This window comes from Monopterus albus, unplaced genomic scaffold, assembly GCF_001952655.1.
Source record: "Monopterus albus unplaced genomic scaffold, M_albus_1.0 scaffold326.1, whole genome shotgun sequence".
Classification (NCBI taxonomy): domain Eukaryota; kingdom Metazoa; phylum Chordata; class Actinopteri; order Synbranchiformes; family Synbranchidae; genus Monopterus; species Monopterus albus.
Window position 1 is genome coordinate 487642 of NW_018128206.1, and position 23732 is coordinate 511373.

Sequence of the window (23732 nt, forward strand, 5' to 3'; positions counted from 1 at the left end):
TTATCGTTCCACTATCACTGCTAACTGTGGCAGGCCGATAAAGAAATGTCATAAACATTAGAAATTACCATGTTTATTCTGTAACACTGAAATTATAAAGTAGAATTAGGTCAGAAATATTATTGTCCAATATGCTTTATACAGTATCAGGATATCAAGTTTAAACTGAATACATTTAAAAACCTTTTTAAAAAAGTTTTTTGTAGAGACTAAAGACTTTTATTACTATTTTTATATTGTTTAAATGATCGATAATAGCTGCCTTAAACAGATCAATTAAAATAAACTGCCCTAAAATTCTGTAGCCTGAAAGTTCAAAATATCACACGCATTTTGATAATGTGCTCAGTGGGAAAGTGTCTGAACTTCGTCATAGTGCAGAATGAAAACAAACATCATTTGTCAGGCTGATTTATAGAATATGGCACCAAACAGTTTACAGCTGCACGTGTGGGATCAAGTTCCAGATACGATTCAGCTCTTAGAAAAACAAACTAGCCAGTGTTCTAAATAATGTACATGAACAAAACCAGGAAAGAGGCACCGTCATCTGTTCTGTACAAATTGTTTCTTCACCTGAATATTTCATAACAATCCACATCACCTCAATATAAAGAAAATACTTTACACAAAGACAATATAGTGACTACACAACACAAATCAGGTTATGCATTATTATTTGTAATTGCAGTTTCAGACAAGCTGAGGTTTTAATCACTTCAGTTAGTTCATAAAAATAAACTCAAACTTCTTTTTAAATATATATTAATTTAAAAACCGACAGCAGTGTAAGGGCAACAGCTGATCTAATATTTACACCCAGCCAAACACCATGCACGCTGTGGACGTATCATACAGAACCATTAATTATCCTGCTCCAACTTTAACATAAATCGCTTGTGAACTCACTTGGCACCTGCAGCACTCAGAGTAAGACTGGATGAAACATTTTCCTTCAGTTTAAAGATACCGAAAACATGACTTGAGCTCCTCATGACAAACACCATCTCTCCCAAACAGGACAACAGCAGCATGTTGTCAGGGACGTCCCGGGGCGAGCTGTACAATGGGTCTGGTGCCTCTGCTCGGCTTAATAAGATGTCTGAAGAGCTGCTCGTGAGCCTGTGCCAAACCTGTCTAAGGAGGGTCCATCGGAATCTAAGAAACTGGACGTTAATCAGGTAACACTTCCTGGGATTTGAGTATTTGCAGACTGGGAAGGGATGCCACAGAGGAGGATCTCTTGAGAACTGTCTGGACTGAAAAAATCATGCTGATTGCAGACTTTACAGTCTGATGGATTCGCTGGTCCTGGGCAGAAACACCAGGCTGAGAGCAACGCTGCAGTGATGATGGGGTCAATGTGGCATCCCCTTTCTTCTCAGCTCCAGGGTGTGCAGGCCCTCCTGCCGACCCAAGGCGTGCTGCATGCCAACTTTGTGGGCCATCTCTGTAGCAGTGATGTTAATCTGGGCGTACGTGGTGGAGCGCTTCCCTGTCAAGACACAAGGGTGGGGGGGACCATGTAGAGACAGAAATGACATGCCGTGATGTAACTAACATAAATAACATAAGGCTGTTTAGTTTGTTTAATAAAAGAACACGGTATGCACCTGTTCTATAGGAAAGGTAGCCTTAGATTACTTCTGTTGTGATCTGGCTATATAGAAAATAAAATTAAATTAACTTGACCTTCAGGGGGACAGGGTGCCCTCCTAATATAATGGTAAGGGAGTCACTGCATTTGATGGCCACAGAGCAAGTTCTGAAAGTTTGAAGAATATACAGGACGTCCTCACTGGAAGGCGACAGCTCTGATGTTGCTGAATCATCTTTTTTTTTTTTTTTAATCTACAGTATTTGACACCAGATAAACATCCAAACAAAGATGACAGAGTTCAGAATGAGGTGGAGCTCTGCCCTCACTGCCAGCTTCATTGCTATGCAAGTGAGTGTCACAACACAAAGCAGAAGAATGTGCAAATGACTCAGCTGACGCCTTTAAAATTCCCCTCATGCTCTGGCTGCCATATGCATGTCACTAGCATTAGCATAATACGGTGCCCTTCACCGGGATGAAATGAAGATGATGTCGGTGTGATCACAGATGCAGAATCGCCCTACAGGTGCATGAAAAGTGTATATCGCTGTGCCACTAATCTCTTGCTTGAATTGTGTTTTTACAGTCTGGTAAAACCAAGGACATCAAAAGCAGCTCATCACAACCCATCAACAGTCCGTGGATTAGGATCCCATCGGAGCCAGTCACAGCTGTGGTCTGAATGCCCTGTGACCGCCACAGCGGCGAGATGGGACCCCCTCCTTCCCAGGTGACAAATTAATGAGGCTGCATGCTAGGATATAAACAGTATCACTGACATCAGATATTAGCTTCCCTCATGTCAGAGCACGGGTGGTCCTAGTATCCCTGAGGATAATGATACTAATAGCCAACGCGTTGTCAATTACAGCTCACCGCCGCGTCTCCGAAGACAAGGACTCAGCTGTCCTTTTATGAGACTCGATCGCTGGGGAGCAATTCCTGTAACTCCAGCGAAGTAAAATGTGATTACAGAACAATCTAGAACAACTTTCTCATGCTCGTTTGATATTGATGCCCTACTCAATTTAATTGTTGGCTTTTGTTTTTTTTTTTGATCGGTCTGAAGGGTCTAAGCAGAAAATGTATATTACCGTTTCTGTATCAGCGTTTCTTTACAAACACCAAGTCGTGTCAATCACAGCGAGACTTTCTGGTGAGTTCACAGGGAATAACATTAAGGTGCTCTTTAGTTCAGGAACCACTTTGTCCACATTTAGCCATGAATACAGTCTGTGCAAGTTCAGGATGGTCAGTTAATAGCAGCTGTGCCATCGGCTGCTCGGTGTTGATGTCAGCAGCTACCACAGTGACTTAGGCTGTTTCTCTATGAATTAACAAGGAAGGCTAAACCCCCAGCCTTTAATAAATACCAACAGCCACATGTATTGTACAATTATTTGTCCCTGATTGATGCTGCACAGCGTTTCTGATCACTTCTGTTGATGTATGTAATCTAAATCCAGCAGATCACTGAACAACTGTATGATATGTGAATATTATTTAACTTCGATAAGGGTGAGGGTGGCTTATGAGCTCAAACTCCAATACTTAGTAATCCCATTAGCTTCAATAGTTATCTTGCTGTGTGTTGTGGGCAGTCTGCTGTTTACTGTTGCTCACCACTACCTGCCGACACCGCTGCTATTACCTGAAAGCTTCTGGTAAACACTTAAAATCACAGCTAAACATAAACAAAGTGGTTTTATTAACCAACTTATTCTTATTCTGTGTGAACTCACCTGAGCTGATTTTCTTCCCGAGCAGCTTCAAGTTAGCACCTGGAACATAAAGGGCTTAATAACGGTAAAATTCAGGGACCTCGGCCAAAGTCACTGGTCAACAGAGACACATTATGATGTAGGTTGTAAACTGCAAAGGTTTTGGACTCTCAAAACTCAAAAACACATTACAGTGGGACCTCGGTTTTTCTATGCCCTACTTTTCGTACAGTTGATTGGTCGGTTCAGCGTCATTAGTCCGTACCAAACTCGTCTGCCTGCTCGTGTGACTCCGCCACTCATTTCCCGGAAGTAACCCCAGATTGGGCCTTGATACATGAAGTCCTTATGGAGGGGGATTCCCCTTCCAAACAATAACCTCTCCTCCTCCCTCTCCCCTCCTCGCCGTCTTCCATACGCCAACAAGAGTGTTCAATAAAGGTAAAAGTGATGTTAATGCTCATTTCATTAGTCATTTATATTTATTTCTCATTGTTTTCTGTATGTAAAAATATAGTTATTCTCTATAAAATGTATTTTTTAATATTTTTGGGTGTCTGGAACGGATTAATTGGATTTACATTATTTCTTAAGGGAAATATTGCTTCAGTTTTCTTCAAACAGATTAATCACGAAAACCGAGGTTCCACTGTACGTGCAAGCAGAACACTTTACGACGCAAAAAAGATGCCTGCTTGTCTGTAATAACAAACGAGATTTTTGATTACATTAAAGACACAAAGCACCTTCAGCCAAGCTACTCAATACGACAATGCTAGCATGCTGATGTTTGTGCCGGAAAATATTTCGTCGTGCTATGCATGACAAAGATTCTTGACTCTTTAGCAGGTACTGCCTTCGTTAAAGATTTAACATGTTGTCTGACAAGTATAAATGGGCCAGGACGTGGCGACTCTCAGCTACCGTGGCAAAGTAAGTGACATGGTTCTCTACAAGTGAGCCTTTGGATTTAATAACTGGTTGAAGCTCCTTAGTCAGGGTGGCTGTCCGTCAGCTGAGGCTCAGTACCAGTTGAGTGATGACCCTAAACAAAGTAAATCCATGGCTTCAAAGCAAGAAAATCAGCTATCCGGAGTGGCCCGAACACAGCCAAGACCTCAACCCGGGAATGTCTGAGCTGAAGCACCAGGTCTGATCCACAGTTACAAGAAGCACTTGTTTAAGGTTAATGCTGTTAAAGGAGCTTCAACCTGTTGTTAAATCCAAAGGTTCACTTTTTCCATGCTATGGTGGAGGGATACGTTATAGTAGCACCATACAAGTAAAAAAAAAAACACCTAACTATTCCTTTAATGGCTGGGTTCAATAGAGACATGAAAAATAAGTGTATTTTTAGCGTAAGCTGTTTGTCTAAATTTGTGACTTGGATGAAGATCAGATCACATTTTTTGACTGGTGGAGGGATACGTTATAGTAGCACCATACAAGTAAAAAAAAAAACACCTAACTATTCCTTTAATGGCTGGGTTCAATAGAGACATGAAAAATAAGTGTATTTTTAGCGTAAGCTGTTTGTCTAAATTTGTGACTTGGATGAAGATCAGATCACATTTTTTGACCAGTTCATGTAGAAAACCAGGTCATTCCAAATGGTTCACTCACTTTTCCTGCCACTGTCTACTACTCACAGGTCAGCACAGCTCAGGTCTGTGTTCTATTCACTACACCCCCCATCTGCTTCGCACACACTGGCCATTTTCAACATTACAGGTAGATAACTGCTTTAATTACTGTTGTTAAGTTTAAATGAGTAATACATCCTGATAACTGTCTAACCATGACCTTCCCTGAGATTGTTATTGTTACAATAACAGCAGATTTTCTCCACAAGTGGAATTTGCCACCTGACTGTTCAACTTGGCTGCTGTCTGATTAAAGTACAACATGGTGTTTTTACAGCTGAGCACAGCTGCTTTAGAGGCAAACTGTTGTTTCACAAGCATCCTTACTTTGTGCTGGTAGGTGTGCGACAGTCCCTCGAGGGCCAGGCCCCGGCTCCTGCAGCTCCAGCTCCAGGTAGTTGAGCTGCTTCTTAGACGTGGGACTAACAGGAATATTCACGTATGTCACTCCCTCACTGTGTGGCCTCTCAGGAAGCGGTGCATCTGGGGGGAAAATGAACACTGCCCCTGTAAATGCAACAGAAAGACTGTTAATTAAACTGAGATGGTATTTTGTTCATTTGTGTCTATTCAAAAGGTGTGAATTCTTATTTTTAGCAACAGCAGACCTGCAGAAACCAGCAAATAATTTAACCTACTGACGAGACACTGATCACTTATGCTGCATCTCCATGCCAAATAATTCCACTGTCATCCAAAAAGGTATAGACCTGTTCTATAGCCACAAGACTACATTTAGAATGGTTTCATCACTATGAATGACTCAGTGGTTGGCTTGGAGATTCAGTTCTGTTTGTTTTTTTAAACTAGGTGTAATGGAAAATGTGTCACTTATTATGGCTCTGTGTGATTCTACAAGTTTCTGGACAACAGTGGAGTTCAGTGACAAGGAATGAGGAATATGCTGCAAGAGAAACTGCATTTCTAGATCCATGGATCGAGCCCAGCCTCGTTGATTTATATGGGGAGACACCTGTAATACAGTTATAATACAGTTCAACAGCAGCAGAAACCCCAGCTACATTACAGTGGGACCTCGGTTTTTCTATGCCCTACTTTTCGTACAGTTGATTGGTCGGTTCAGCGTCATTAGTCCGTACCAAACTCGTCTGCCTGCTCGTGTGACTCCGCCACTCATTTCCCGGAAGTAACCCCAGATTGGGCCTTGATACATGAAGTCCTTATGGAGGGGGATTCCCCTTCCAAACAATAACCTCTCCTCCTCCCTCTCCCCTCCTCGCCGTCTTCCATACGCCAACAAGAGTGTTCAATAAAGGTAAAAGTGATGTTAATGCTCATTTCATTAGTCATTTATATTTATTTCTCATTGTTTTCTGTATGTAAAAATATAGTTATTCTCTATAAAATGTATTTTTTAATATTTTTGGGTGTCTGGAACGGATTAATTGGATTTACATTATTTCTTAAGGGAAATATTGCTTCAGTTTTCTTCAAACAGATTAATCACGAAAACCGAGGTTCCACTGTACGTGCAAGCAGAACACTTTACGACGCAAAAAAGATGCCTGCTTGTCTGTAATAACAAACGAGATTTTTGATTACATTAAAGACACAAAGCACCTTCAGCCAAGCTACTCGGTACGACAATGCTAGCATGCTGATGTTTGTGCCGGAAAATATTTCGTCGTGCTATGCATGACAAAGATTCTTGACTCTTTAGCAGGTACTGCCTTCGTTAAAGATTTAACATGTTGTCTGACAAGTATAAATGGGCCAGGACGTGGCGACTCTCAGCTACCGTGGCAAAGTAAGTGACATGGTTCTCTACAAGTGAGCCTTTGGATTTAATAACTGGTTGAAGCTCCTTAGTCAGGGTGGCTGTCCGTCAGCTGAGGCTCAGTACCAGTTGAGTGATGACCCTAAACAAAGTAAATCCATGGCTTCAAAGCAAGAAAATCAGCTATCCGGAGTGGCCCGAACACAGCCAAGACCTCAACCCGGGAATGTCTGAGCTGAAGCACCAGGTCTGATCCACAGTTACAAGAAGCACTTGTTTAAGGTTAATGCTGTTAAAGGAGCTTCAACCTGTTGTTAAATCCAAAGGTTCACTTTTTCCATGCTATGGTGGAGGGATACGTTATAGTAGCACCATACAAGTAAAAAAAAAAACACCTAACTATTCCTTTAATGGCTGGGTTCAATAGAGACATGAAAAATAAGTGTATTTTTAGCGTAAGCTGTTTGTCTAAATTTGTGACTTGGATGAAGATCAGATCACATTTTTTGACCAGTTCATGTAGAAAACCAGGTCATTCCAAATGGTTCACTCACTTTTCCTGCCACTGTCTACTACTCACAGGTCAGCACAGCTCAGGTCTGTGTTCTATTCACTACACCCCCCATCTGCTTCGCACACACTGGCCATTTTCAACATTACAGGTAGATAACTGCTTTAATTACTGTTGTTAAGTTTAAATGAGTAATACATCCTGATAACTGTCTAACCATGACCTTCCCTGAGATTGTTATTGTTACAATAACAGCAGATTTTCTCCACAAGTGGAATTTGCCACCTGACTGTTCAACTTGGCTGCTGTCTGATTAAAGTACAACATGGTGTTTTTACAGCTGAGCACAGCTGCTTTAGAGGCAAACTGTTGTTTCACAAGCATCCTTACTTTGTGCTGGTAGGTGTGCGACAGTCCCTCGAGGGCCAGGCCCCGGCTCCTGCAGCTCCAGCTCCAGGTAGTTGAGCTGCTTCTTAGACGTGGGACTAACAGGAATATTCACGTATGTCACTCCCTCACTGTGTGGCCTCTCAGGAAGCGGTGCATCTGGGGGGAAAATGAACACTGCCCCTGTAAATGCAACAGAAAGACTGTTAATTAAACTGAGATGGTATTTTGTTCATTTGTGTCTATTCAAAAGGTGTGAATTCTTATTTTTAGCAACAGCAGACCTGCAGAAACCAGCAAATAATTTAACCTACTGACGAGACACTGATCACTTATGCTGCATCTCCATGCCAAATAATTCCACTGTCATCCAAAAAGGTATAGACCTGTTCTATAGCCACATGAGTACATTTAGAATGGTTTCATCACAATGAATGTGACCCAGTATGAATGAGATCACTATGAATGACTCAGTGGTTGGCTTGGAGATTCAGTTCTGTTTGTTTTTTTAAACTAGGTGTAATGGAAAATGTGTCACTTATTATGGCTCTGTGTGATTCTACAAGTTTCTGGACAACAGTGGAGTTCAGTGACAAGGAATGAGGAATATGCTGCAAGAGAAACTGCATTTCTAGATCCATGGATCGAGCCCAGCCTCGTTGATTTATATGGGGAGACACCTGTAATACAGTTATAATACAGTTCAACAGCAGCAGAAACCCCAGCTTCCAAAATGACCACACAGCTGAATCGACACTTTGTATATAAATGTGTTTACTGCATTGGTAGTCTGCATACTCAAATGTGTTCACACGTTTGTCAGCACATACAGTCCATACAATCTGACCAAGTGACAACCTCCGAGCTTAGAAAATTAATCTCCAAACTAGTTTCTGATGTATAATCTAATCAAAGAGTTCAGGCTCTTCTTTAACTCCTGCATCTGGTGACAAAGTACAATATAAACAACTCGTGTATCATCCATCCACCTTATACTTTAGCTGTTACAGTAAAAGTACTGTGTTTAAGATTAAAGAGTATCTAGAGAAGCTAGAAAGCTTTTTACATATGCGTCTTCTGCAGTGTGTTCAACAATCTGAGGACAATCACAGCTAGAAACACTGATCAATCTACTTCTAGAAGACAAAAGGTTATTCTACACCTCTAACAGGAAGTAAAACATCTGTTCCTAAGAGTATATGCATATTGTAACACTATGAAATGCTGCATTTTAAGAATAACTTGTTTCAACAGTCACTGTAAAAATTTTATGGCTTTACATTGATCTGTGTCGCTATAGCCATGTTGTCATTACACTCATGTAGACACAACGCAGCGAAACTTGTGCAGATGCCGGTAACGTCTAACATTTGGGAACAAAAAAGATTCCACCTGCTATTGACTCTTCCTAAATGGCAGCAGCAGCAACCATTACCCACAGCTCACAGGCATCAACCCCAAGGGAAACGCACAATCAGCGAGAAGCCATTAGGCGCTAGCAGATTCTCGGCGGGTGCAACGTCTAAGAGGCCTGATACCTAATTTATCAGACACCAAGCAGCCCTCGCAGAAGTGTGGTGTTTTATAATAGCTGCCATTACAACAGTGGGTTTTGCCCGCAGCTCTAAAGCTGGGCGACATTTCGATAATACACTTTGTGAAGCCTCTAGGGGGAAAGTTAGAAGCAATACCTGGCTGAGCTCGGTGACCCGAACTCACAGGGTCACCCGCTTTTAAGGGGAAAACATGGGTCTAATGACAAGCGTGTCTTCAGGGTGAGAAGCCGGTTTTCTACCTTTCATCTAGTTTTCGGAGCAGGCAGACATTAAGCTCTGGTACAGAGGTGATTACATGCCAAGAGAGTGACGACTTCACTCAGAATGACAACATTTAAAACTCACATAAAACACCCGCAAGTTAAAGTTAGATGCATTATGAATCCTTTGGGAATGATTATGCCAAAGAAGTGAATCTTTTTCATAGATACCCTGGTAGGTTTTCCCCAGTTTCACCAGGGTGAAACCTGAACAAACCGGTTTCCCACCTGTAACTCTGCTAAACTACACAACCGAGCGAGTGGTGCCACTACCTGGGACTGAGCCCTGGTTTCTGTGTCACCCCAACTGTTGACACTTTGAAATAAAATGCTTTACCTGACAATGATGGACACAAGCAATTTCTGAGTACACAAAAGCAAGGAAACAAGCTACTTCACACAAAGCGTCGTCTGAACAGATTTGAAGGTAGAAGTATTTACCTCCGTTCCAGCTGGCCTCACAGTGAAAGGCCCTGCTGATGTACTGTACAAATGAGGCTAAGTGCACACTTTGTCCTCGAAGGCGTTTATGTTGTCGAACTCGTTCGTACAAAAAGTGACAGAAATAGTCGCATGAAGAATGGAAAGAGAAAGCACCTGGCCGTTGTTGTTGGACTGTCAATTTCAGACAGATGCCAGGTGCGTCCTCCACCTACACCCATTTATGGGACGGGGGGTTCAGGCGCCATTCTGACAAGTACTTCCTTTGAAGCAAACTAATGGCTTAAAAGGCTCCTACACACTGCAGTCAGTCCTAGATGAATACTAACAAATGACAGACATGATGTGGAGAGGCCAGTTTAGTCACAACCAGAGTTTCACCATGTGACCAATGTGGGCAAAAAGACAAAAACAATCCCCACAGCGCTAATGATAAACTGATGATTTAATTTCAGTAAATCTATCTATTCTGCACTGGGGTCAGTCCTCTGCACAATCCCCCTATTAGGCTACAGAAATGTGACAGATGACACATGCACAGTAGGGCCAAAACAAGGAAAAACACACCTCGTTAGAAACGTAAAACCGCGTGACCATGAAGAGAGCCAGACAGCCGCCCAGGCCGATGAAAGTGTGGCAAAAAGAGGTCACTCCACATCTGGAAATGGTTCAGCTACCTAAAGCTGAATAAACACAGAGTGATACCAGCCACACTACATGCAGGCAACCTGATGCAGAGAGGAGATGACAAACCTTTTCCACCATTTGAAAAGGTAACCTTAGCATCCTAGTATAGAGAAAGCGAACATGTGTGCTCCCACCCTGCAGCACTAGCAGCCAGGCTTATGGTAGCACTAGCAGCCAATTCAGTCATTACCTGATCTAAGAGCTCAAAATGAAGCCGGACACGGTGAGGCGCAATTTCATAAAGTGACAGGTTGACTCTGGGTATCAAGTCCCAGCAGGGAATCGTTTTTCAGCGCTATGCAGACTGCAGGGGAAAAGTGGAAGAACAGCTCTAAACACTTAGTCGAGCTGCACGCCACAGCTACACCTTAATTCTTACACATGGGAATAAAATGCATCATCATAGCTGCTAACCGCACACAGGAGCTCAAGCTGTTGCATGAAGAGTTTTCCAACACTATAACGTCACATGAACATTTAGCTTCAGTTGCCATCCAGCCTGCATCCTCACATTACCCTGAGCCACTGGCACTTCCTACACACCCCCCTCCATTAGCTGACTACTGAGGCAGGATGATGGCGAGGGAGCAGAGCTGCGTGTAGGCACATGACCATGACTGAGATCCGATGCCACACTGAAAGCTGCTAAAAGACTTTGAGGATGTGTTTCTGAGTGTGGGAGGCTTAAGTGGTCAAACATCCCCTGACGACGTCCTCTCACCTCCCATCAGGGCCGGCGTCCTGTCACACAACACTGTGTTGTGTGTGTCTTATTTTAACGCAGCTCTTATGTAACAAGTTTATGCCATTGCATAAAATACAGATGAAGACACGTTTACTCTACACTCTCCGAATGTAAGACAGAAACGAGAGGCCTTGATTCTAAATGACATTAATGGCAACACAAATTACATACGTGACTCATGGCTGTATGTGCTTTCAGGTCTACACTATGACTCAACTCTGACAATTACAGAAATGTATTCCTCTATTCAGCCCCACATTCAAGTCACAGAGCTAAGATTATTTTTAATAAGTTTATTTTGTTACAATCCTTCACACTTTGCTGCCACAAATACTCACCAGTATGACACATTAAACCAGATTATACCAGTAGATTAACCAGCGTGGTTGTAAATAAAGGGGGATATTTATTAAGGTTTCACGACTGGTTAGTTCTGAAACGCAAATATCATGACAATACGTGAGAAGCACAAACTCGGGCTGGGCTCTGCTCACACAACACTAAGCTAGTGATTTTCAGGAACCTCAGACAGCACCTCTGTTCGTACCAGTTCATGAAAGCAACTTCCTGCCTGTTCCTACCATCACCCTTCTGCCACAGTTTGGCCCTTCAGGCTGAATGAGGCTTGGTTTATTTATTCACTTCAATTCATTCACGCTGAGCAACAGGTGATGTGTTTGTAACAGTGCCGAGTCAGGAGTGTAATTCTTCTGGGTAGCGTGCAGCTGAGAGCGTTCACAACATATCTGACTGGCTTGGTTGAATTTTAGCCAAAAGATGACCCTGATCATGCTGCTGCATGTCATGGTGTCAGTGTCACTCACCTTCACTCTCCTGAAGGAAGCTCTGCTGACCACGGCTGACCATTGTCTCGCACCTGCTTTTTTCCTCTGCCTGCAACACAGTCAGTAAGCGCTGTCGATTATCATGTGACCGTACTCAGCATATAAATCTATTACTTAAGAAATGTGACTATGACGTTCTCCTGAACAGCTCAGTGGAAATGTCAGGAGAATTTACAGCCCAAGGCTGATGCTTAGGATTTACGGAGAGCTCTGGGCTGTGTCTTACATGCGGAAACACTGCTGGCAATGCCTCATCGTTATGGACGGGTAGCTGTGCCTCTCAAATTGCAGCCCCATAATCTCTGATTCCAGACAGCCGCTGTAAGCACAGCTATTGTGGTGTGAAAATTGGTGGCGGAGAGCAGCCGTGCTTTGAGTCTCGCTGAGAGGCCATTGCCCGCAGTGTGCACAGAGAGGGCTTTCTTCATGGCACCATCATCATAATCAGAAATAAAGAGCCTAATACATAAAAGTGGATATTTGTAACCAACACCCACTGGCCTCAGGGCTAGGTTTTTCAGCATTCGAGACAGAATCAGATTACCAGTCTAAATGTGTTTTCTATATATAAATGATTTGTATACACAAACTTAAAGGAACAGTTTGACATTTTGGGAAATGATTTTGTTTTCTTGCTAAGCATCAAGAGATGAAGCTCTCAAGTCTGTGTGTTACAGTAAGCGTGAGGCGGGAGGTGGTTCACTTAGCGTAGCAAACAGGCTGGAAACAGTGGAAAACTGCTAGCCCGGTTTCACATCTGTGGGCTTCTGTGCTTTAACCTTTGGTGATGGAGGGGGGTTGGTGATTTTGGAGGCATTGGGGTCGTTTCTACCTGTGGAGCCGAGTTTGTGTATAGCTAGCTGCCGTTTCAGCTTTCAAAGCTATTATATATATATATAAACTATTACAATATTGCGGAAGTTTTTTCTTCCTCAGTGCTGTGCACACGGTCTCTGGTTTGTAAACTGGAAGTGGTTGAACAAACTGCTGAGAATAGTGTGTCCCATCAGACAATCACACTGAAGCTAAGATAATCCTGCAGGACTGCATGCACACAGTACACAAAACAGAAACATTACAGACTTTCTCGACTGCTTATACAGATCCACTCATGAGAAAACTGCCTGGACCAGACTTTCTCTAAACCATAAAATGCTGAGTGAACCAATTTTCTCTCATTCAGATACAGACATTACTCTGGTGCCTTCAAGCTGCTTAAAAAAAACCAACACACGAGCTTTATTCATTCTCTATAATCCCAATGATTTTCCAGTGACGTTTCTTCACATATGTTGGGCACAAGTTACACAGTCAAAACGTGTAAGCACTTGATAGCGTAAAGCCGATTAGAGTGTTTTGGACTGGCCTACCTCCGAGTTCCTCTCTGGTGCCTGGCTCTCCATGATTTCAAAAGCAGGATCAGCTCTGCATCTTTCCTCTTTATTATTAAGCCTTTTGTCTGTTGGGTGAGAAAAATACAGTGTGTATTAAAATCTAAGAAACAAAACTGTTTCGTGCCAAAAAAAAAAAATCCCATATTGTGTCTGTCAGTCATTCTGTGAAGAAAAGTGCTCTCTGGGCAGAAATGTGTGAATTCCTGAAGCTCCAGTGGTGGGAACAAATAACAGTGGGTTGATTCAACATCTCATGATACGGCAAACTATTACACATGGCATCCTGTCACTGCCTGGTGCTGGGAGTAGGGGCTGCATTAATCATGGATAATGTGAAAGACTTCAAGGTTTGCATGCTGGTTAAGAGATTCAATATGCAACAGAGGGTTTAGTGTCAGCTCTGGTCCTGGTCAAATGGGATTTAAACACAAATTTAAACCTGGTAATCACTGATATTTAGTTTTATGAGGCTTTACAGTAGAGCCCAACACTGATGATATTGAATGATAGATATACTGGCACAGACGTTACAGCCTGGCCACTAGAGGCTTTTTAAATGGTCAACATCAATGGATATAGGAGATTGGAAATAAATAAATAAAAATGGATCCCTGCCAATTGTCCATTTTCCTATAGACAAACAGATTTCCTGTTATTTATAAGGCAACTAACGGGTGTATATATCAGCCAAAAAGTAACAGGAAACTCCAGTGCAGAAGTGCACGCTCGAAGTCATTTACTGTGGAAACAATGGCACCATTACATAGTTTGTCCACCAGAGGGCACTGACGTCCTCACTGGTCTTAGTTTGTTGTTTTACAGATAGAGAATCACCAAATTTAAGCTACCCTCATCAGAAATCTTAGTGATGTTGTTTAATAAGGTGCTTTTTATAAAGTCTTTTGGTTAATAAATCATTGATTGGGAAACTTTTTAATTTGCTATGTAGCAAAGTAACGTCTCGGTGTGTGAATGGGTGAATGGTGTATAATCTCCTGTAAAGCGCTTTGGCCAGTGTAACACACTGTGAGAAAGCGCTATATAAAATACAGTCCATTTACCATTTGTTGCTATAAAGGATGGGCACCGATTAATACATAACACAGTCCTTATCTACATTAGAAAAGTGTCCATATGGTACAGTCAAAGGGATTTTCCACAAACTAAAGTGTCTTTATTAAAGGCTTACAACTGATTTAAAATAACCAGTAATTAAAACATTACTTATAAACCCTTTAGAACAAGTGTCTTACTAGACAGTGGCATTTCCTTCGGTCTATACCGTACATCCTTACTACTGTTGCAAGCATTGCAGTAACTTCAGCGACTCAGAGCTCAACTGTACAAGCAACAGAACAGAGTGCAGAGAGAAAACAAGCAGCTGATTAAACACAAGAGGCCACAAGTGGGGTTTTGATGAACAGGACAGAACCAAAGAGAGGATCCACTGGAGAGGAAAGGGACACCAGAGGCTACGCAGGAAGTTTGTTCTCAGCTGAAGAGGAAGCTGGCAACGAGGCCTCTTACCTTCACTGGTTCGACCGTTCATCTCCCTGGTGTGATGCAGCCCGTCCACGCTCTGTGACCCGTCGCTGCCAGCTCGATGAAGCAGCTCCTCATTAACAGGTACTTCATGTTCTTGGCTTTTCTTCAGCCTAGGTGGAATGGTTGGTAACGTGGAGGCGTTCCTGGCACAGTACATTTCAGCAGGTACGATGCAGGGAGCAGCGCGGCACTTCTCTCTCTGACACTTGGAGCAGTTTTCATAGATGGCAGCTCTTTTGTCTTGTAACAGTACATAGGTGTCAGCTGATATCGATTTGAGCTCATTTCCAAAAGCGGGGCTCATTGACTCATACAGGTTCAGTCTGCGAGTCTTTGCCTCTGGTCGCGTCTCTGCGCTTGGAAAGCCTAGCAGAGCAGCTAAGAGGCCAACTAATTTCGCTCTTCCTTTTCTTGGCAGCGGTGAATCTGTCGTCACAGGGCTGAGGATGCTTCCAGATCCTGGAGAGACCCATGATGTCTCCAGACTTGCCTTCCCTACAGTACAGTACTGAACAGCAGTGCTGGGTCTGCATGGTGATTTGTCAACAGTTTGATCTGCAGGATTGAAAATACGGTGTTCTGGAGGCCAAAGAAAACCTGCAACACACTTGGATTTCTATCGCAAATCACATCAACAGGCTGCGGCATCAGCGGTTGTCCCCAAACATGCATCAAATCTGCTCATGCATGGAATAGAAAATGCATGCAGTGTGCAGCCAATTACACACATACCTGGCATGGCAGGCATCACTGAGCCACTTGCTGGGATGTATGGTGCCCCCTGAGAAATCATAAAGGAAACAAACAGGCTCAGTTTGAGGGGCTTTGTGTGAAATGTAAAACAACGGTAAGACAAACTGGCAAACCTGCTCTTTAAATATGAGGCATTTAAAAAAAAGGCTACTAATAATCTATAGTTTTTATTATAAACAATCCCTGCACTTAAATTATAGCTCACATTTCAGAGCTTTTGTTCCAGAAATGCAAGAAGACATTTTCTCATAGTTACTGTACATTAGCTCAGACTATCAAATAAAAACTAAACACTACATATCACAGTCAAACTGAATCAACCTCAAAACTGATTTATTCTAGTTAAACATCTTTAAAGTCTGCCTGAAGCAATTAGCTGCTTCAACAATTGTAAGAGGGTTTTACTAGCAGAGCAACACATCAGAAACTGGTTATTAAAATAGATTAACTCAGATAATATTCAGTTTGGAGTTTACACAACCTCTCATAAAAAGCAGTACTAGGTTCAGCAATAAATGTGAGGTAAAGGTGTAGAAAGAGAAATTAACTTGACTAAAGGTCTAAATCTGCTGCGTCAACCTCATTTGCCTGCTGATATGCTACATGTTAGACAGATGGGCCGTGGGACTGTTAGTTGTTTTGACACACCAAACGCAGAGCGGCATCGGCCATCAGCCTCCATGATACCACAAAGGTCACACTGACCACAAGACTCACAACAGATGATGCACGGATGATAAGGCAACACATGTGCATTCATGAGACCGTCTGAACGAGACAGATGGCACTTTAAGTTCTAAAACATAGCCAACGAGACTAGACAGACATTTATTTCTCAGTGTAGTCTGTTTGTGGCAAAAAAGGTAAAAAAAAAGATCCTCACCTTAAATCCACCGCACACTGAGCAGATGGTCACCAGTGTTTTAGAGGCAGATGTGAAAGAGCTGCACATGTGACAGGAGTCTGGACGGTCACTAGAGGGCGCAATCTTGGTTTGTTTACAGTCCTGTGAAGGGCCCTGTCCATGTTCACTCACCGACTGTCCTTTAGTAGTTTCTGACTGTGCCTCAGACGGCGGAGGACTGCTTTCATCCCACTTAGCCGACTCTGTCATGAGCCTTAAAGTGTCCTCGGTTGGGGTGGAGGGTTCATCGTCTCTGGCACCAATATTTCCCTCCTGTAAAAGACTCCTGGGAGAGTCATAGAGATACCTCAGTGATGTCGGCACCCGGTACTCTTGTCCAGGAACGGTGGGGCAAATACAGGGGCTCAGGTCTTGAGCCAAATGGGGAGGCAAGCTGAAAACAGAGCCAAAGTCCTCCCCAGCCGTGATATCCAGGCTCCCCGTGTAAGAGGAGAAACTTCCGGTGTAAGAGGAATGGCTTCCAGTGGCGATGCCGCTGTCAGATGAACTCTGACGGCCGATTTCCTGAAGCTGGCGGGGAGGCTTGGCCGCAGGCAGGTTTCCACCTCCTTGGCTGATGGAAAGCTTCTCAATGCTCTGTAGTGCCACTTTAACGGCAACATGGCCTTGCTCAGATGAACTGGAGGCCGGATCAGACCAGAGGGCCAGCCCACTGCAGTCTGACTGGCTGGTGTCTGAAGTGTCAGAGGAACCAGATATACTGTGGTCATCTCCCCCAGCAGATGGGCAGTATGTGGACAATGAAGGTGCCAACAACAACAACAACAACAACAACATCAATAAAACTTTCATGAATTTAATCAGCAGAAAACACTACCTTCATCAATAAAGCGCATTTAAAGCATTAGAATATCATTATGCCTGTTTCCTCTCTGGTAGTCTGCACATAATAGGAACAATAAATCACCTTTGTATTTAATGTCAAGTCTGCAAATTTAATTTAAACCCAAGTACAACATTATTAAAAGCCAATGTTTCATTTATACTCATTGGAAGGCAAGAGGGCTCACTGCAGTAGAGAAATGATTATGGGATAATTAACTAATGAAAGAGACCTTCAGCAAGGTTTGTATAATGTGAAAATGTTTAGTTGCAGCTTTTTCCTTCTTTAAGTCTGACCATGGCGTCACAGTAACACTGTACCTGTGCTGCTTCTCTGAGACAGCATGCTCAGCCGTTTCTCCAGCTCCTGGGCCTCATGGTTCAACTTCTCCTCAGAACTCGTCTGACTGGGACTCAGGTCTGTCAAAGACAGCGTCCAAAACACTACGTTATTACATTTATAGAATTCATATTATAGCCTGAGAATTAACCATTATCCTTTTTCTTCGTGGCTGTGAATCATCAAACTAGTGGTAAATTTAGTGCCGTCACAGAAGCACGGGACCAAATGTGACGTGATGAGCATGTTGTTGTACGTTGACACAGGCACAGCTGTGAAAACACATTTAACTAGTTCAGAGATACAAGAAGGGACACTTTAAACCACAAGGGCCTCAACCATCTGTATCACCATGACAGTGAAATATGTTGGTGAAAAGAAGAACCGTAGATCAAGCAACACCCTTTCAGGAGGAGTATCTGCTGTTACTTTGTATACTAGTGTTCTAGCCCGCTGGACGACCGGAGAAAGGGTCACACAAGGGAGCACCTTGCAGCAGTTGTGCAACGCTACAGGGTTTATTAATAGAGCTTCCACGTATTCTGCTGCTGGTGGCTAAACAATGTTTATGTGCTGCAAGGATCTAATGTACCTTGGACCATCAAAGTCAACACTAACACTGGATCAGTTTGTTTAAATCTCTCCTGCAACAGCTAAGCTCACCTCCTGTATGTGGAGCATCAGCTTGCACTACACAACAAGGACCTCAAATAAAAAGAAAGCACTGGGACAAACCATCAGATGATCCAAGACGTCTTTGTGCCTCTACTGTGATCACATTATATTTTGATTCTGGGTTCTTCTTTTTCTTTCTTGCCTTTTGAACTTCTGTCTCCATTTTGAGAACCAAAGCCGTACAATACCCTGTCCCATTGTTGTGTAGTAAGATGCACATCATACAAAACATCGGGAGGCACATATACAGACTGTGCAGCAATCCATGTCAAGACCTCAAAGAAGTTTACTTTTAGAAAATGTGTTTGTCCCTGAAAGCTACTTCAGTCTAATGTACACAAAGTCCCTCTTTGACAACGAACAGAGGATCAACCTAGTAACTAGATGGTCAGCTCACCTACCTAATGTCTTGTCAGCCTAGAGCCTCTAGTGAGACTCAAAACAAAGTGATTCAACAAGGCGCTCCAAATGGCTCTTTGCCTCCCATCACGTCCTCTTTCCTAGCAACGACGTAAACTACAGGTGCCTGGTTTCGACAAATTGTACAAAATGCAGCCTCCAGTCTGAAGCTAGCATCAGCTAATTAACGAGTAAATGTGTCAGTCCAGTAGAAGGCTGTGGTTACTGCTAATGTGACCTAAAATACTAGCTTTACACAAAGCTCAAATTAAAATCGTATTACGTCAATACAACAGTAAAATCGTGGAAGGCTGTGGTTACTGCTAATGTGACCCAAAATACTAGCTTAACACAAAGCTCAAATTAAAATCATATCACGTCAATACAACAGTAAAATCGTCTCAACGCTAGGTTGCTAATGTTACCAAAACAAACACGTTAGCTTAGATGCAAACACATCCAAAAGGATAAATGTCACATGTCAATCCACTCTGAGTCCTTTGGCTGCTTTTAACCCTTTTCATGGCAAAAATCGGGGGATGACATGTCAATCCCAGAGCTGCTTTTAACCCTTTTCATGGCAAAAAGCCAAACTGGTTTTTGGTCTTTCTTTGCCCCACTCTCTCTGTGAAAAGAACAATGCTGTTTCAGACTTTTAGCTGCCCAGAGCTCCTCCATGGCTGGCTGTTTGAATGACTTGTCATTTGAAAAAAGCTTCTTATAACTTTGTCTAGGTGGCAGGGGGCCTAAAAAGGATAAATGTCACATGTCAATCCACTCTGAGTCCTTTGGCTGCTTTTAACCCTTTTCATGGCAAAAATCGGGGGATGACATGTCAATCCCAGAGACTGGATTTATCAGACTGTGTAAAATCTTAGTTAATGTGTCTTTAAAGCATTAAAGTGCTTTGTTTCATGTTATTTGACCACAGGTTTACATTTTCAATATTTGTAGATAAATGTTCTAAATGATAAATGCAAAAACGGTCAGCATGGGAACAAAACTTTTGTATTGTGGAGATAAAAAGGAGAGGAGACAGAAGCGGAAACACTACGCCACAAACCGGCCAGAAACAGATAAGCGAGTCTGGGAACATAAGAGCAATGAATCAAAACAGTGTCGAGCTGTGAGATTTATTCAGTAGCTGTGTAGGAAAGTCACAGGAAAGGACTCGGAGGTGAAACTAGAGTGAGAGTGAGACAATTGAGGGCTGTGGAGTGGAGTAAGTGAGTGTAGATGAGAGAACTGAGAAGGGAGAGTGGAGCGATATGTAACCAACAGAGTATGAAGTGGGGGGAGCAGTGGAATCCTGTGGATGAGGTTACATACATGCTTGGAGTGATTAGGGGGCTTTGACTGTTCTGCCTGTGTGAACCATGACTTTGAACCCTCACTTTCCCCCCCACATCCGCCCTGCTATTTATTCTACTACGCACCACAATAATAGCAGTGTGAGCTCAACCTGTGATCGGGTGGTGAGGATGTGTGAAAACCAGAATATCTGAGTCCCCACAGCTGCCCATGCTACATTTCCTGCGAAGCCGTCGACTGGGTGAGAAACATTTTTAAACTGCTAGTGCAGAAAATCAAAGGTGTTAAAGTGGACAGCAGGAGAGCACCATCCAACGTGTTAGCAACAGCACAGAAATAGGAGAGATCATATACAGTAGATAAATACACGCTCAAAGAAAGGGGTTCTTGCATAATTCAGTTTCTGAGAACATCTGAACTATTTCTATTTTTGGACAGTACGTGGTAATAAGAGTCTAAAGACAACCAAATACATACATGGGCCTTTAACACGGTGAATCACCAGAAAAACATTTCAAATGGACACTGTGCCTGCATTTCTCCCCATTTTTAGTCTATTTTAAATCTGCATTAACCAATGTTTGTGGCCAGTTAAGAGCTGCAGAAACCACAACACTGACATAGTATTACCTTGGAAAATTACAGATAATACATTAGTAAATAGTATTTAGTATTTTCTGGATTTTACAGGGAGCCGGTGTTTGCCAAAACAAAACACTGAATGAATGCTAATGTAACTCTGTGTCTGCTGGTTAAGTAGATTTTAAAATCCTTCTCCTAACATACAAAGCCCTTAATGACGAGGCTCTATCGTATCTTAAAGACCTCAGGCCTGGATCAGGTGTCTGAGCCTTCCCTTAGTTATGCTGCTAGTTATTCAGGTTGTTTTTATGCAACCAAGAGTCCAAATCCAAAAGACATTCACTTCTCTATCACTGACAGTAATGAAAAGCTGCAAACCCTCACTATTAAAAGACTGGAAACAGACAAAGTTTGACTTTTCTGCTTAAGAAATTATCTCCCTTGAGCAAGACAGGGGGGCATAATGGGGGGAGGCAGCAGAGCTGAGGGTGGCCCGGCTCATCATTATACAGATAAACATCAGTTATAATCAGTAGTGCCATAGTTCACCCTGTTAAATATAATACGTTTTCCTGAAGGTTAAGTTTTAACGCAGGTCCCTGTGCTCAGTCATTTAACCAGAGTACTTGACATCTCAAACTGAAATCCTGCCAGATGACTCTGATGTAATACTAGCTAAAAAACTCGGCCCACCCTCCAGCTCAGTAGCTCTACACCCTTGATTACACATAGTCTGCAATAGATTTTGCTGTTATGGCGACAGTTAGTACAGTAGAGTTTCAGGTGACCCTAAGCCCAGCGCAGTACACTTAAGTCAGGGGTTAGGACAAAAATTATAAACTGCTTCAGAGGATTACCCAATTACGTAAAAAACGGCTGTAAGTCATAACCTAGTCACATCAAAGCACAACCATCCGGAGGAATCCTCTGACTCATTGTGCCAAAAACGGTCGGACTCCAGGAAGGCAGCTCTGACAAATGCCTTTTGGTGTTGGTCGGTGGGGGGGGGTTGTGCAGTATTCGGTACAGTTACCTCGGCAAGTATCGACTTATGCTTATACTCCTTGACAACAGTGCAGCTACGCGTCATCCAAGAAAGCATCACAAACTTTGTGTGATCACATCAGTATTGTAGAAATAACCGCCCTTAGAACTAAACTGTCTGTGTAGGTCTTCTACACACAGCTGGGTGTCCAGCATTAAGCACCTCTGGGTACTGACCTGGCAGAACTGGCCGCAGTCCAAAGGGGCTCCTGGTGGGGGAGACGCCTCTGACGATGCAGTCGAACAGGAAGCTGATCTGCTCACTCTCAGCAGATGCAAGCAGAAAAACACCGGCCCCTGTAGAAAGCAGACCGTATTAGTCCCGTGTTACTTTGTGCAGCATTGTAACACACAGTAACACTTTACAGGCACTAACGTATAAAACACGGCTGGCTGGGTATAACTTTAAGTTCTTCAGTAACAATGGTGAAGCTGTGACAACATTATTTTCATTATTAACCAGTTATTCATGTGGGCAATCACAACAACAACAAAAATAAATAACATTTTCTAGAGCCCAAAATAGCTGCCAGTTAATTTTCCATCTCTCTGAGAAAGACAAGCAGCTGTACGATAACCTTTGCTTAAATAAGATGCAATTTAAAACTGTGATTAACAAAGACTAAAGACAAATCTGACCAAGTTTTCGGTGCCAACATTTTATACTCGGAGCCAAGCAGACATTTTGTTCCAATCAGGATGCCCAATCCCAGTCGTGGTTGATGTTATACATTTCATAAAGCCAAATAAATCATTTTCAAACTTCCTCTTTTTGGTTCTCAGAATTTCACATGAATTCTGAGTCACCAAACAAGATACAAGGATGGAGAGGTCAGAGGTTATGCTCTCCAGAGGTCTCCTGACCTCCCACTGACAATACAACTGGCTGTCACACCGCCCCGGAGACCACCCATGTCACGGCCGGCCTCGGTCCCAACACTGCCCCGGCTGTGAACGAGGTCAAAGACTAACGGCGAGGTCTGCTCACATGTCATCACCAGCTGAAAATGAACAAGCGCTGCCTGCTGTTATTATATGGATCTGGTTAAGATGCATGTCGTCCAGAGAAGCATCCTTAGCATAACAACTACTCTGCCTGGATTCTGTGGCTGAATTTAATCACTTCAAACCTTTTGTTTTTGAGGACACACACCTACACGGCACGCTTGTGATAGCAGGTGAGTGTACATCAGGTGCACTGGCAAAGGCCTGAGTGCAGAAACTAAATAAGGCCCACAGCAAAACAAAGAACAGGTGGCCAGGCTTGTTGAGTTTACAACATTATAAAGATTGTGTAGGAACAACAACATCTCAAGAGGATTCTTGTGGTCTTCTCCTTTAAGAAGTGAAGAAACACAGCATCAATACAAAGTAGCAAAGCTTATTAACTCATGTTCAGTAAGTGGGAAGTGTAACTTGGCTCGAATCTTCCCAGGTGCCGAGAGCCAAGACGGGCCTTATTTTTTACAGCGTCTGAAAGTCACAAGCCAGCAAACATTAACAGGGGACCTCGTTACCAAACTGCATTATTCTACACTGGTGATCACTGAATGATTCCACAGACAAAAATGCTCAGAAATAGATTTGTACTTTAGTTACCCCCTCCAACATAAAAGAACCGAGCCACTCCTAATCACACAACACTGAAAAGAGTCCCAATCATGGATGAATCATCATCTTTAAAGCAGCATTCTTTTCCATTTTCCCTCTTTAAGTTGCTGTGTTGCATTTTTTAACAAACAGTTGCCCATTTACACACAATAAGCAGACCCTAAGCAACATTAACATTAACTCTGAGTCAGGTTTCT

At 42.8% G+C, this 23732-nt stretch overlaps 1 protein-coding gene and 1 long non-coding RNA gene across 2 annotated transcripts in view; one reads left to right on the forward strand and one right to left on the reverse strand.

Moving 5' to 3' along the window:
• Positions 1-1176: 1176 nt before the first annotated feature.
• Positions 1177-23732, reverse strand: part of dok7a (docking protein 7a) — a 29377-nt gene continuing 6821 nt past the window's right edge. The window contains exons 5-13 of the mRNA XM_020624365.1: positions 22102-22221; positions 17895-17993; positions 16710-17494; positions 15806-15854; positions 15056-15628; positions 13505-13593; positions 12114-12183; positions 7604-7783; positions 1177-1495 (exon numbers count right to left, since the gene is read on the reverse strand). Coding sequence (XP_020480021.1) covers positions 1359-1495; positions 7604-7783; positions 12114-12183; positions 13505-13593; positions 15056-15628; positions 15806-15854; positions 16710-17494; positions 17895-17993; positions 22102-22221 — 2102 coding nt within the window. The 3' untranslated portion in view covers positions 1177-1358. The remainder of the gene's footprint in view (positions 1496-7603; positions 7784-12113; positions 12184-13504; positions 13594-15055; positions 15629-15805; positions 15855-16709; positions 17495-17894; positions 17994-22101; positions 22222-23732) is intronic.
• LOC109974261 (uncharacterized) lies at positions 6407-7706 on the forward strand. Its single transcript, XR_002276948.1, has 3 exons — positions 6407-6732; positions 7285-7364; positions 7617-7706. It is a non-coding gene; the product is annotated as an uncharacterized LOC109974261 (long non-coding RNA).